Source organism: Halyomorpha halys, unplaced genomic scaffold, assembly GCF_000696795.3.
Source record: "Halyomorpha halys isolate HHAL.00 unplaced genomic scaffold, Hhal_1.1 Scaffold1747.1, whole genome shotgun sequence".
Lineage (NCBI taxonomy): Eukaryota > Metazoa > Arthropoda > Insecta > Hemiptera > Pentatomidae > Halyomorpha > Halyomorpha halys.
The window spans coordinates 209,343-222,511 of NW_027106593.1; the positions used below are offsets into that span (position 1 = coordinate 209,343).

General features: G+C 29.7%; 1 protein-coding gene across 1 annotated transcript in view; it reads right to left on the reverse strand.

The window, feature by feature from the left end:
• Positions 1-10,390, reverse strand: part of LOC106690500 (snake venom 5'-nucleotidase) — a 56,530-nt gene extending 46,140 nt beyond the window's left edge. The window contains exon 1 of the mRNA XM_014435936.3: positions 10,025-10,390. Within this exon, the coding sequence (XP_014291422.1) occupies positions 10,025-10,375 (351 nt within the window). The 5' untranslated portion in view covers positions 10,376-10,390. The remainder of the gene's footprint in view (positions 1-10,024) is intronic.
• Between the last annotated feature and the right edge of the window lie 2,779 nt (positions 10,391-13,169).

Below are 13,169 nucleotides of genomic sequence, written 5' to 3' on the forward strand. Positions count from 1 at the left end.
ATAAGTGATTTCACTGTTTTGTAGGAAAGTGGTAGAACAGGCTGATTCTCTGCACAACCAATTTTATATTATATCATATAAAAATATGTAACTTATATTTGTACAGTAACTGATTGATCAGTATGCTGTGTAATGTAGAAACCCTATGTATTTGGGCAGCATGAATGAATAAAGTATTTCTTCTCTCTTGTAAAGGTTTTTTCTAATGGTCATCCAATAAACGATATTAAAATTTTAAAAAATTAAAATCTGTACCACTACAACCTATGAAGAGTCAGGGGTTCAAAACTTTGTAAAGATGTACTGTTACTAAACCAGCGGTTGTGTAAGGAAGTAATTTGGTAAGAATCATGCATGACCGCCAGATTTTTACCCAATTTAGGAGGCTGGGTGGACCCCAGGAGGGCTCCAGAATCCACAGGAGTTGACTCACGGCTACAGTGTAACAGGAAACAATCTTCTGCCCAACCGGATTCGAACTTGGGTTCTTGGAGTTAGTAGCAACTCACCTTACCCCAGTGCTAACGCGCTCCCCCTATCATATATATGATACTATAAATATTAATTTTTACAGCTGAGGTTTCACAACCACTCTGGTGTTTTTCATTTGAAAATTTTAAAAAAAGTCATTCACGACTGAATAAATTGTTCAGTTTTATTAATTAGGAATATATAAATATCTGAATCCTCGCCTTTAGGAATTGTTGATTGTACTTTTTTTTTTAAAGTAACGCAAGTCACATCCGAACCGATAATATCCAAGCTAATCATTAGAAAACATCAAACTTTACCCAACAATAGGTGAAAACAGCATTAAGACATAGCAAATGCTAATAAAACATTGACGTCAATAACAAAAGAAAGTTTGATAACTATGATAAATGAGATACTTTGTCGAAGACGATTAAAGTTCTGATAACGTCTTGCTTGTTGATGAACAGGGGGTGGCTGCAATCTTTTTCAATATTTAATTGATTTCTTCCTAGTGACGTAAGAAATGAGATTGCCGATTAGGCACATCATTTGTTAATCAACATCTGTTTCAATTCCATTCAACAATGCCAGTTCTAATTGATTTGCATTCGTCTAAGTCAAGAGCATTTTGGTTAATTGTTGTTTGGAGCCTGTTTGGCAATAAATATCTACTGAAATTCCTTCCTCTCTAATGTGAAGTTACAATTATTTTTGCAATGTAGTTGGTAAAAACTAGATAGAAGGCAGGAAAAAAGAATGTAAACCGCAAAGAACGCAGTTCTGGAAAACAAAAATAGTCCAGTCAGGTTAAGGCAAAAAACAAAACAAGACAAAATTAAATCTAAAATTTTAATAAATGCATTTTGTTTTATTTAATGAAAACCTCATTAACACGAGTGAATCAAACAAAATGCCTCAATTACTTGACGAAAATCACGTTCGTAATAAATCTTAAATAATTCTATCCATTATAATTCAGAATTTTAAAATTCTGTATTATAATGAATTTTAAAAATGTCCAAATTTTCTAAACTGTGCAGTCATCAATAATGCAGAAAATGAACCAGTCGTTGGTATAATCTTCCTAGTATTAAGACAGCGAAAAACTAAAAAACTGAAAAAAAGTATCGCTATCATAGCATAGATAAGATCTCAAAAATAATTCCTGAATCTCTCCAATAGAAGTAAACAATTAACTAGAAAACGGTTCGCCAATTCAGGGATAATACGACAGAAAAAGATAAAATCACATAAATGCAGAACAGAGATCCCAGCATTCCACGAATTTGTCTTATAATGATATGCTATCTCTATTTGGTTATTTTTTTTCTAAACTGCTAATATCACAGTATTAAACAATTAAAAGACAAGACCTGAAGAAGCGCATATTAGTGGCTTAAAAAAAACAGAGAAAGTATAAATCATATGCTTCAAATTAATATAAAACCTCGGAAAGTATAAATTATTAGCTTTAGAAAAAGATAAATCTGGAAAATCGTATGTCTTATTTTAGACCTTACATTTTTTGTCATGAAGATACTTGAAATTGGTGAAACGTAGACTGATATGAGTTACTTGAGAATCTTTAACTGATATATTTATTTTATATATAACATAAAATACCTTTTTACAACTTAATTTAAAACCTTTTTCAAATCTTCTATATAATACAAAAATGTATTAAACAGATACGAGAATTTCAATCATTTTAAAAAGCTATTAGTTAACGATATTGACATGGAAAATAAGTCTTAACCTTAGGAACATAAAATTAAGACGATTACTATAATTTTAAATTTCATTAAAATAATTTTTATTAGAAATATCACTCAATAAGTACTTTTAGGACGCACTTATCCCCAACAGTGATTTCAAAACATTTTCTTGAGTATCTAGAGTCATCAATTTTTTTTTTTCACAGATGCATAGTGATTTTTTCACTAATGTGAGAATCTTTAAGTTTTCAGAAATTATCCCTATTTATACTGACTCTAAATAATTGATATTTGTATTTTTGTTTGGTTCAATGTATAGCGGGATTATTCTATTCCTAATGTATAATTGTAACCGTGAAACAAACAAGTCAGAACTGAATTGGTTTCTATTAAGTTTGATCGAACTTTCTGGTTCGTTATCTTTTTTCGGTAATATAGTTCTTATAATTTTTAAAATGTGACTTTTTAGGTATAGTTAAGAGTATCCCCATCTATAGAAGAGCTCCAAAACTATTATTCCAGTATCGCGCGAGTCCTTCGAGGTAAAAGTTCTTGCAGTATATCATTAATATCACTCAAGTTTACTCCGGAAAGTTGAAATTGTCTTGTGAAACTCTCTTGAAAATTATTTTCTCTTCCGAAACTACTAACCATTGTTACCATTGTTAATGCCTACCATAAGAATTGGTTTAGTACATGAAGGGTTCTCGTTAGTGTTGGTCAAAGATTGATGGAGATGAATACTCTTTGTGGAAAGGGCGTTCATCAGTTCTCTTACAAATTTTTAACTTTGGTTGTTTACAGAAAATGCGATAGGATAAATTCTTAAACCATAACCATCAACATTCTTTATTTACCAGGAATACAGTCAACCCAGTGTTATTAGTACAATATTTGGATTACAATAAATGATATGTTATTCTAGAATTAAGCACTTAATTTCCCAATTTATATTCAATAGCGTATTGTTTTACACCTTAATAAAGAAATTACAAATAAATAAAACGTAGTATTGTTGAACAAAAAATAATGACCATTCCAAATTAATAATATATATCCAGGTTTACACAACTAATTTTATTGTTGCACGTATCATAAGTTTTTTTATAACAGCTCAACCTTAATATTTCTTACAAATTAAACTAGGTTTGCGAAATTTGGTATACCATTGGAAGACTTATGGAATTCTGCAGCTTTTATGAGATGCCCAGGATCGTTGCTCGAAAATTCTTTGCGTGTGTACTTAACGAATATTTTCGATAAATTCATGGTAATTACTCATTTTTTAAACTTTTTTTGCTATTATGAAACTTACCTACTAATTGATTGATTTCTAATCAGAAATTCATCGTAGATTTCGAACACAGAGACAAAATTTTCAAAACCTTCGGTCAAATAGAATTTGGATTTTTATGAGAAAAATATATTTTTTTGGTTTAACTCACAAAAAATAATTACAACAAACTGCAATAATAAGGAAGTGAGGTTGGTGGCACTGAACTATATTTTTCGTAATAGAAGTTACTACTTTTTAACTAACCCTGTTACTGTAACTAACTCCCCCCTCCCCTCATAATTACTGTAATTTTCTCCTGAAACAACGTGCATACCCCGAAATATATATATAACTTTTTGTAATAAAGCCAATCTTTTAATATATATCCTTGTTAAAAAAAAGTTTTTAAGGTACCTAAATAAAATTATTTCCGTTTGTACAGGAAACAAAATTACAAATTCATAAAAGTGGTCCCTGGAACTATTTGATAAAGGGAACACCTCCGGCGAGCCTAATTACGGAGACACTCTCCCATTCGGGAAGTGTTGTGTCACAGGATGAATTGCGGGTTCAGTAAAAGGACCGACCTTATTTGCGTTAGAATATTTTATTTGTGGCAAACAGATAACAGATGCTGTCGTAGGCTGTAGTTAGTTACAGATAAGGCGGTCATTAAAGTTCCACCGTTCTAAGATTTGTCTTTAATAAACATTTGTTTCAAACGTGGGTTCTGTCAGTCCCATTAATACCGACTTGAAAAATATTTCAGATACTTAAAATAATCTAAACCAATAAAAATAAATAGCTGTTAGAAGAAAATCATTTTATTCCCAAACGTTGTGACATATTATCTTCAAGGATGGTTAGAAACGGAATACTTAAAAATTATTGAGATTATTTCACGATTAATTTAAGGCCTCTCCGAACAAACTTATGATGTCTTGGGACATAAAATGTTAATGGTAACACTATCTGCTTATTAAAGTTGGATAAGGGATTTTCTTTATTGAAAAATAAAATATAATCTTAGAGCCTTTAGTAACAACTGGAATAGTGTTCATTTTAGGAAAGGAAGAATATGACATGTGCAAGACTACTGAAAAAGAGCTCCTGATCTTTAAAGGAAAATGTATCCGCCAAATGTTTTGGAGAAATTAGGAGAAGAATGGAAAAGACGAAGAACAAACCTAAGCTAAACAATGACCTTGAAAAAGCTGAGACGTTTAAGGTACTCGAGGCATATTGCCATAAGGAAAAATACCGAAAATGCTAACAAGGTAAACTTACGGAACCAGGTAACCGAAGACCGAATTGGGGAAGGTCTGACATTGTGGCGGGAGATTTTTATTTGCTTATTTCATACGCACTGGTTCAGTGTTTTCGAACAAATTTGATTTGCCTAATTGTGTACCTCAAGGTTCTGTTTTAAGCCCAACACTGTTCAACATTGCAATTAATGATACATGAAACTATATACAAAAACCTGTCAATGTTGCACTATATGCTGACGACGTTCTGCTTTATTACAAAGCTACCGATGTCAATTCTGGTCAATCTGTAATGCAAAAAACATTAAACAATCTGGAAATATGGGCTGCAAGTTGTGGCTTTAGTTTCAGCCTGAATCATCCGCAGTGCATTTTTGCCGAATTCGGAGATGTCCTCAAACACTTACGGTATGTTTTGGGAACCAATACCTAACCAACCCAAGTTTATTATTTTGTTATTCATTTATTTAATACCAGATCGGCCTGGTGAGCCTTACATAATTAATATAAATGGTACAGTTTTGTTTGACAATTGATTATGGGGGGTATAGTCTTAGTAAAAGACACTCTTAACTATATACAGTGTATAAATAATAAAAATTAAAATAAAAGAAATAGATAAGGATAATATTTCTTAATATATATAAAATAAATTGATACTCTATAAAGGAGTATTAATACTGAGGATAACATATACCTGTCACATGTGGAGTTATTCTAATTTAACCTATTTAACCTATTCAATTAGGTACCTTGGGGTGATCTTTGATTCTAGGTTATCATGGAAATTACATGGGGGGGATTTTAAAAATATTCCGGGAGTCAAGAACTGGATGGCAGCAGCACAAGACCGTGAAGAATCAAAGAACGGTCGGAAGAGGCCTGCAATCGGGTTGTAGAGTCGTAAAAAAAAGAAGAAAAAATGTCCAAATTACTGAAGAAAAAGTGAATAATTTAAGTCTAATTAAAAATAAAATAATCTTTGTGATATAACCAATTTTCTCACTAAAATGTACTGGTAGTATAATCAGTAAAAAAAATTTTTACAAGGTTTGCAGTTTTTATTTTCCAGATTTAGTGATAGTTTTTAAAAATCCTAAGCGGATAAGGAATTGTGTTAGGAGATTAATAGAACAATTCGGTAGATAACATGGTCTATTCCTGAGTCGATAAAGTTTATTAACAAGACTAGGCTAAGGGGTACTTTTTTATTTTTTTCGAATTATAGAAATCAAAATGTGGTACAGAGATTAAATCATATATATTATTTACTTAGTACATTCACTAAGTTAAAGTAGCTAGAGGAACTATATATAGGTTTCTGAAAGTAAAAAGCTGATGCGGTGTGTGCATCATACAGCTTTCACTTACTACCCTACACACGTCCCCAAGTTATGTGTTGAACTTATTTCTATTTTTACATTTAAAAAAAAATTATTATCAAAAGATTTTTACTTTTCTGTTACTATAAAAATTCCTATTTTAGTATTTTTGTAAGTTGGGAATAACGAATATAATTTTTGTTTATGCCAAAAAAAAAAGTTTAACTAAAGATAATGTACAATCGAGAAATATCGTGAGGTCTCAGCTTTTCCTGAATCGGAAACCCCTATCCTTCCTTTTTTCTCCTTTATTTATTCATGAAATTCTTTAATATTTTACATTTATCTATTCTTAGCAATGAAAAAAAAAATTATTTTTTCCAGATAAACAAAATTAAAAGTACTTTAATATCATATAATTTTTATTTGAAATTCTTCAAATCGCAATTTTTTTAAAATTATTTTGTTGTTAGTTGAAAATAGAGATAAAACATAAATAAACATTTAAATAATAAACAGCATATTTTTCATTGCTATTTAGTTATACATTAATAAGTAGGATCAACATGATTTTTTTTTATCGCTCGTTCTAAGAAGCATAAAATAGTGATTGATTTATATTGCACTTCTATTTGATGACCAGAGGGCATAGTTTTACGCAAAGAATTGGTTTATTTTGTAATATTTTTTTTTAGATTTTCCTCTCCCCATTTATTCAAAATTCAATATTATAACATATTGATGATAATTAATAATAAACCATTGCATAAAAATAATAAATATCTATGCTAGAAAATGTTAGTACAATTCAGTCATTTTTTATTTTACGAAGAAATATAATTATAAATAATAGTATATTACTTTTCTTTTATTCAAACAAATAGTTAGTTAAGAGTGTATAGATTTAATTTGATAATTCCTTTGGAAAGTATGGTCAAAGGAGAAAACACTAATCAGTGAAACTTATCCTTAATGTATCTCAACTTAAGGTATCATGAAGGAAATCCCTTTTAAGGTATGATAGCCCTTCATCATAATGAATTCAGCACTGTATCGGAAACCGAGCCAATCTTTAACCAATAATATTCCTCAACCAGCCTCAATAATCCTTCGGCGACTCCTGAAGACCAGAAAGATTGCGTTTTAGTTCCCCGGCAGAATTAAAGAAGGATTAGATCTTTTTTCATAGCTTCTCTCTTCACGGTATCGATATGCTATTTATGCTTGTCCAACATTTACATAACCCTTAATAATTATGTAAATCCTATTGTTTGATCGACTATAGTTTTTGGGACTATTCCATCGCATTTCCTGGTTAAATAATAGCAGATAGGGACACACTTTCTTTTCCTTTAAATTGCTGATTCTTAGTCGGTAATCATTACCAGTTTTCAAATATTCGAAAGCTTCAGTCGTTTATACATCTACTCCTTCAATATGTGTGCCTAATGTTGAATTTAATTTAATTTAAATTTAGATCTAGTTTATTGCATTATTCATCATGAAATACGCAACAATTTCAATAAAAAATTTTATTTTATTTTCATTTTTTACATTATATATGATTTGTTTTTAGTAAAACTTTTAAAAAATTAAAATATAAAATAGTTTAACATAGATATTTCAATAATAAACAAAATATTACATATTGTTATTTAGTCATCTTTTTTAAGCAGGATCTTTATGATCTCATTTTTTGCTACTTCTAAAGATGCTAATTAGTAATTCACTCCTATTTGAGAATCTTAAGGCTTAGTTTTTGCATATTTTGGTGTGGACATAATGATAGTTGTTTGTTTAGTTTTTTAGATTCTCCCCTCACCAATTATTTAAAATAAATATTATAATATATTTATGATAAATGATTATGAAAAATAATAAATTATATCATATTAAAAATGCTGTAATGAAACATTACTGGTTCGGAAGGAACTTTAAACAAATAATTAAAAAATAAAGCTTCTTTGGGTAAGAAATAAAATGTAATACAAAGGTGATATCATTTTTCGAAACTTTTTTCACAGTGTAATTTCAAAAGATTTAACAATTTGAAAGCAGTAATAACGAAATAAAATAAAGTTCAGGAAAAAAATTAATGTAGATACATTAATTAATGTCCTATTATAATTTTTGCCATCTGCAATTTAATTAAATAGCTGTAACGGAAAGTGGTCAACTAATGATATTTTACTATTTTTAATGAAAGCATATTAGTCGATTAGGAATAAAATTTGTTATGTCCATTTTTTACGCAAATCAATTTTATCAAAAAGAACTTCACTTCGTTTCGGAAAATTTATCGACTGGAAGAAAGCTATAAAAAGTGGTATAAAATTTACCGAGTTAGTTCCAACCAGACGATTCGTTTCATTCAAAACTGCTGATGGCCGAAACGGTTTGGTAGAAGAAGATGTTATCTATCACAATCTAATTTTTTATTTTGAATTCCTACAACTTTTTTACTTAGAGGTTATACAAAACCAAGCGCTAAGGTTAAATAATTTAACCTGTTTCAATTTTTTTATGCAATTTTAATTAATTTACAAAGTCCCTGTACTCAAAACTAATTTTTATTTTTGCAGTTGCAGTCATTGCTCTTATTGTGTTAATACCCTTCAATCTTAACAATTTTAATAACAATCACGGAGTAAGCTAAAGCGTTTTAGATAGTAAGATTATGGTATGCTGATCACATTCTTATCTAAGATCCACAACATAAGTCACCTCAAGATTTCTTTTTCACCATTCGGTTTTTTTAATATTGAAAAAAAAAGTAAATTGAAATGTTTCGTAACTGAACACAATTATCTTTTTATCTCCCATAAAAAAAGAGTTAATGTACGCATTAAATTACACCGTTAAAAATACTGATTATTATTTTATTATTACAGAAATTGCATAAGGTTCATTTATCAATAAAATTACGAAATGAAACTATTTAAGAAAATTATCTAGCGTTCTAATATAGTGCGTTGGCACTAAAACATTAAATTAGATGAAATGTGAGACAAAAAAAAATTGGCAATCCATTTACTGTTTTTTTTTATTATTCGTTATAACATTAATGTTTGTGATAGAAGGAAAAATCCTTGATTAAATCATTAACGTAAAAAAGCTCAGTTAATGATGAGGGTCTGTCATTGTTTTAACCACGTGGGAATTCTACTGGGAGGGCATTAGTGCTACATTTTTATAACCTTGCTAAAATTGAATGACATTAAATTTTAATGTAGCAATAAAAACGATAAAACTGTTTTACTTTAAGAAGAAGAAAAAAATAGCAGACATCATAGTATTCTCTACAATTGTTCAAGCTCAACTATAAACTTCATCGTATGATAGATAAAAAAGAAGTACACCGTCTCTAACTCTTAAAATAGTGTAAATGTCACTTATTCAGGAAGTGGAGGACAAATTTGACGCAATTGGGAGTTTTATTTTTATTTTTGTATTAATGTAACCTACGCAATAGATGTACAAATTTATTTATACTTTGAGCGAGACTAAAGGTGTTAATAAATATTTATAAGTGGAAATAGTGACTCCAATATCAGGCAGGATTCAATGATAACGTGTACTTGTTGTAACCACGTGGATAGTCAGCAGAGCTCACATGTCTGTTGCGAATATTTTAATCACTTATCACAAAATCAGAATCAAACGAAATTCCTTATAGTTTGATAATGAAATATTGCTTTATATATGCAAAATTAAGTCACAATAAAGTACTTATTTATTTTTAGTTTATTATATTTACTTTTTTCAAATTGGGTTAAAATATATTAATTTATACCAATCCCGATTTACTATTGTTCACTTCAATGCACAAATAGGAAACGTAGAAAAAAAAATTATATAATGAACTTTAGATTGATAAATTATTTTCTTAATGGGTTTGGTTATCTCAGATGCCTTTGGAAATGAGATCACATTCAATTTTAACAAAGAAAATTTTAAAGATGTACTTACCATTACATCGATCCCTAACTTGTCGATGAGCTGCGCTATGATCCTCCACTTGAAGACGAAGTAGTATGGCGTCCCTTGGAAGTTATCACCGGCATTCAGGAACACGGTATTGTTATCTTTCATCGACTTGGCTACTCCTGCTACCCTCGCGAATCCTCCATAGCACGGCGATGGGGGGCGGCAAGCCGCGGTAGAGGCGGCTATCTCGTCGATCCTCGAGTGCATGTCGTTGGTGTGGAGTACGACGAGGCGCAGGGCGAGGCCCGCGCCGATCAGCGACAGTACGCACGCTAGCCGGAGCATGTCTGGCGAACGAACCGAACGGCTGCCAGCAACAGGCCGACTGCGCATGCGCGCCGCAATTACCTAAGCCAGCCTTGTCCCGTCTGCAAGGTCGTCGCGATATCTTTAAGATGAGGGTCTTATCTGGGGCTGTCTTGGGAAAAACCTCTGGGAAGATCCGGGAACAGATGGTTAGATGATTGGATTCAACAGAATTTGATAATTGATTGCAATTTTTTTTTAAATTATTTCATTATATTAACTACAGTCCTGGTAGTATTGAAGACTTCTTTCAAAATAAAGTTACAGTTTTTACCCTCTTTCCTTGTTAAAAATCACTACCCCGACTTCTTCATCAATGACTACTGTTCACTTCAATGCGCAAATAGGTAACCTGGAAAAATATTTAAGAAATAACAAATATGAAATGTAACTTGAAGTATTTCTTCAGTAATAATTTCAGTTTAACAATATTCTGTACTATCAATAATTATAATACATTTTGATAAAAGACAAAATTACTTTTAAAATGTTTACATATTTGCCTTACTTCATATTAACATGTATTTTATCAAACTCTTATGTCTACAATTATAAAAATATATTATCTAAAATTATTTATTTTCCTGTAATGTCGAATTTATTAAAATCAATATTTTCACTAATTAGTAAGCTATGTTTTTATGCCAACATAATGGAGTTAATACATTTGAAATTCTTAGGAAATAATTTGTGATAAACTTTAAAAATGTAGACAGCCAGAAAAGAAAAGAAAAAAAGATAGCTAAAGCTGATATATTTTATACAATAAGAGTGAACTTGGAAAATCCTAGGGATTCATAAGTAACAAGATCAAATCAAATTAACACAATGCTTTGGTTTAATCAATATTAAATGCTTGATTCAAATACGAGGTTGATTGTTTTCATCTTAATGGCAGGATAATTGGATTGTATTGTTGATGACCTTCATCTAAAAGAAAACATATTCCAATTCTTGTTTTTATATCAGAATATATTCTGGTGTTGAGAAAACCATTGTCATAACCGAACTATTGTCAAAACTGAAATAAAAATCATGAAATAGGTTTCATCATAAATAATTATTATTTGTAAGGAGGAGTTTAAATTAAAAAATAAGGTTGTTAATCGTTATCAATCATTGTTATTTCTTGGTAGATATTTTTATCTGTTTTTCATCTCGATCGAATTAACAGTGGAAAAAATTTTAATTGTATTATATTTTAGTATCTAATAAATATATTTTAATACCTAATTGTTCTAATACAACAAGAAGCTTCTACATTTCCTTTTTCATGTTAGTTCATTAAAATATTATATTGTTTCTAAACCATTATCTAAAAGCGTAACCCGCAACAACTTGGCCTTTTCTTATAAATAAAGTACTTTAAGAATTTGAACTGATGATTTATTTAAACTAATATTTCAATAGTTAATTTCTAGTTTGCACTTGAACAGTTCAAAAGGCATATTGCATTCACAATGCATATATTCAGAGTGCGTGTTTCTAGTTTCGTTTGTTATATTCAGAAAGATATGAAAAAAATTTGTCTTCATTAGAAGTCAGTAATTTATTTTATTAAATCTATAAATGCCTTAGTTTTTGTGATTAGCTTTTCTGTTACTCTCTTCTTAAGAAGTATTATTTTATCTTATTTTTTTAATAACAATGTAAATAGTCAGGTGTGTCTTTTGCACGAGACTATACCTCTCCATAATCAATTGTTAAAAAAAAAAAAAAATGTAACTGTTATATTAATCAATTAAGACCTACCAGGCCGATCTGGTATTAAATAAAAAAAAAAAGGTATGACAAAAAAGTTTAATACTTAGAATTGATGAAAAACTTATATTAAAGATTTTGAATATAAAAATAGGTTTTGATTTTTGTTCACATATGACCGTCAATTAATTAAGAACAATGAACTTGATTATTGGGCAAACTGCCCCAAACGTTGTTCCAATGACGAAGTAAAGAAGATAGGCTATAAAAAGAGTAATTTCATCCGGAAAAAAATTTAAAAAGTTAACTAATATTTTTGGTTACCAGTATCAGGTATTTCTGAAATTTACTAACAAAAATAAATTTAAAAGTCTAGAAACTCCAATTAAATTAAATTTCCAATTTTGTTACAGGAAAAAAGTCTGTAATTAAGTTATTGAAGTCAATCAGTTCCGCTCCTATGAGTCTTGAGTTAATGATATAAAGCTCTAACACAAAAAGAAAATATATAATTAAAATAAAATCCTGAATCGGACTGCGCGTCCGAACAAACTGAAATTAGAGCGTTCAAACAAACAAACTTCCCACGTTTTAAATTAGCTATAAAGGGTGTTACGTAAGCCTTTAGTAATATTTAAAAATATTAAAAGGAGACTGCAAAAGGAACAACATCAGCATTGACAATTTCTCGTTTCTCAACAAAAAAGGAGTGCATTGACGATACTAGACAAAATTTTTTTTGAAAACAAGCTAAAACTGTCTCTATTAAAGTTATTGAAAAAGGGGACTTTTAAGAATACTTTTAGATTTTCGTAAAATTATGGGTCACTTGCAACGTTTTATATCACCCTTCTACAAAACTATAGATTATCCACTATAACAGAAATTTCCCTATTTAATAGGCTTTAATTTAATATTCATTAAGTTAAAGTTGAGATTTTTGACGAAATAATCTGAGATCCTCCACCAGTTCTGTAATAATAAAATGATGTGATGTAACTAATTACGAGTTATTAAAATCAATTTCTTATTTATAAAAAAATATGTAAAATAAAATATTAGATGTAGGTATAACGTCATATGCCCCTTTAGAAAAAAAAAACCATGTTTTAAAGAAAAA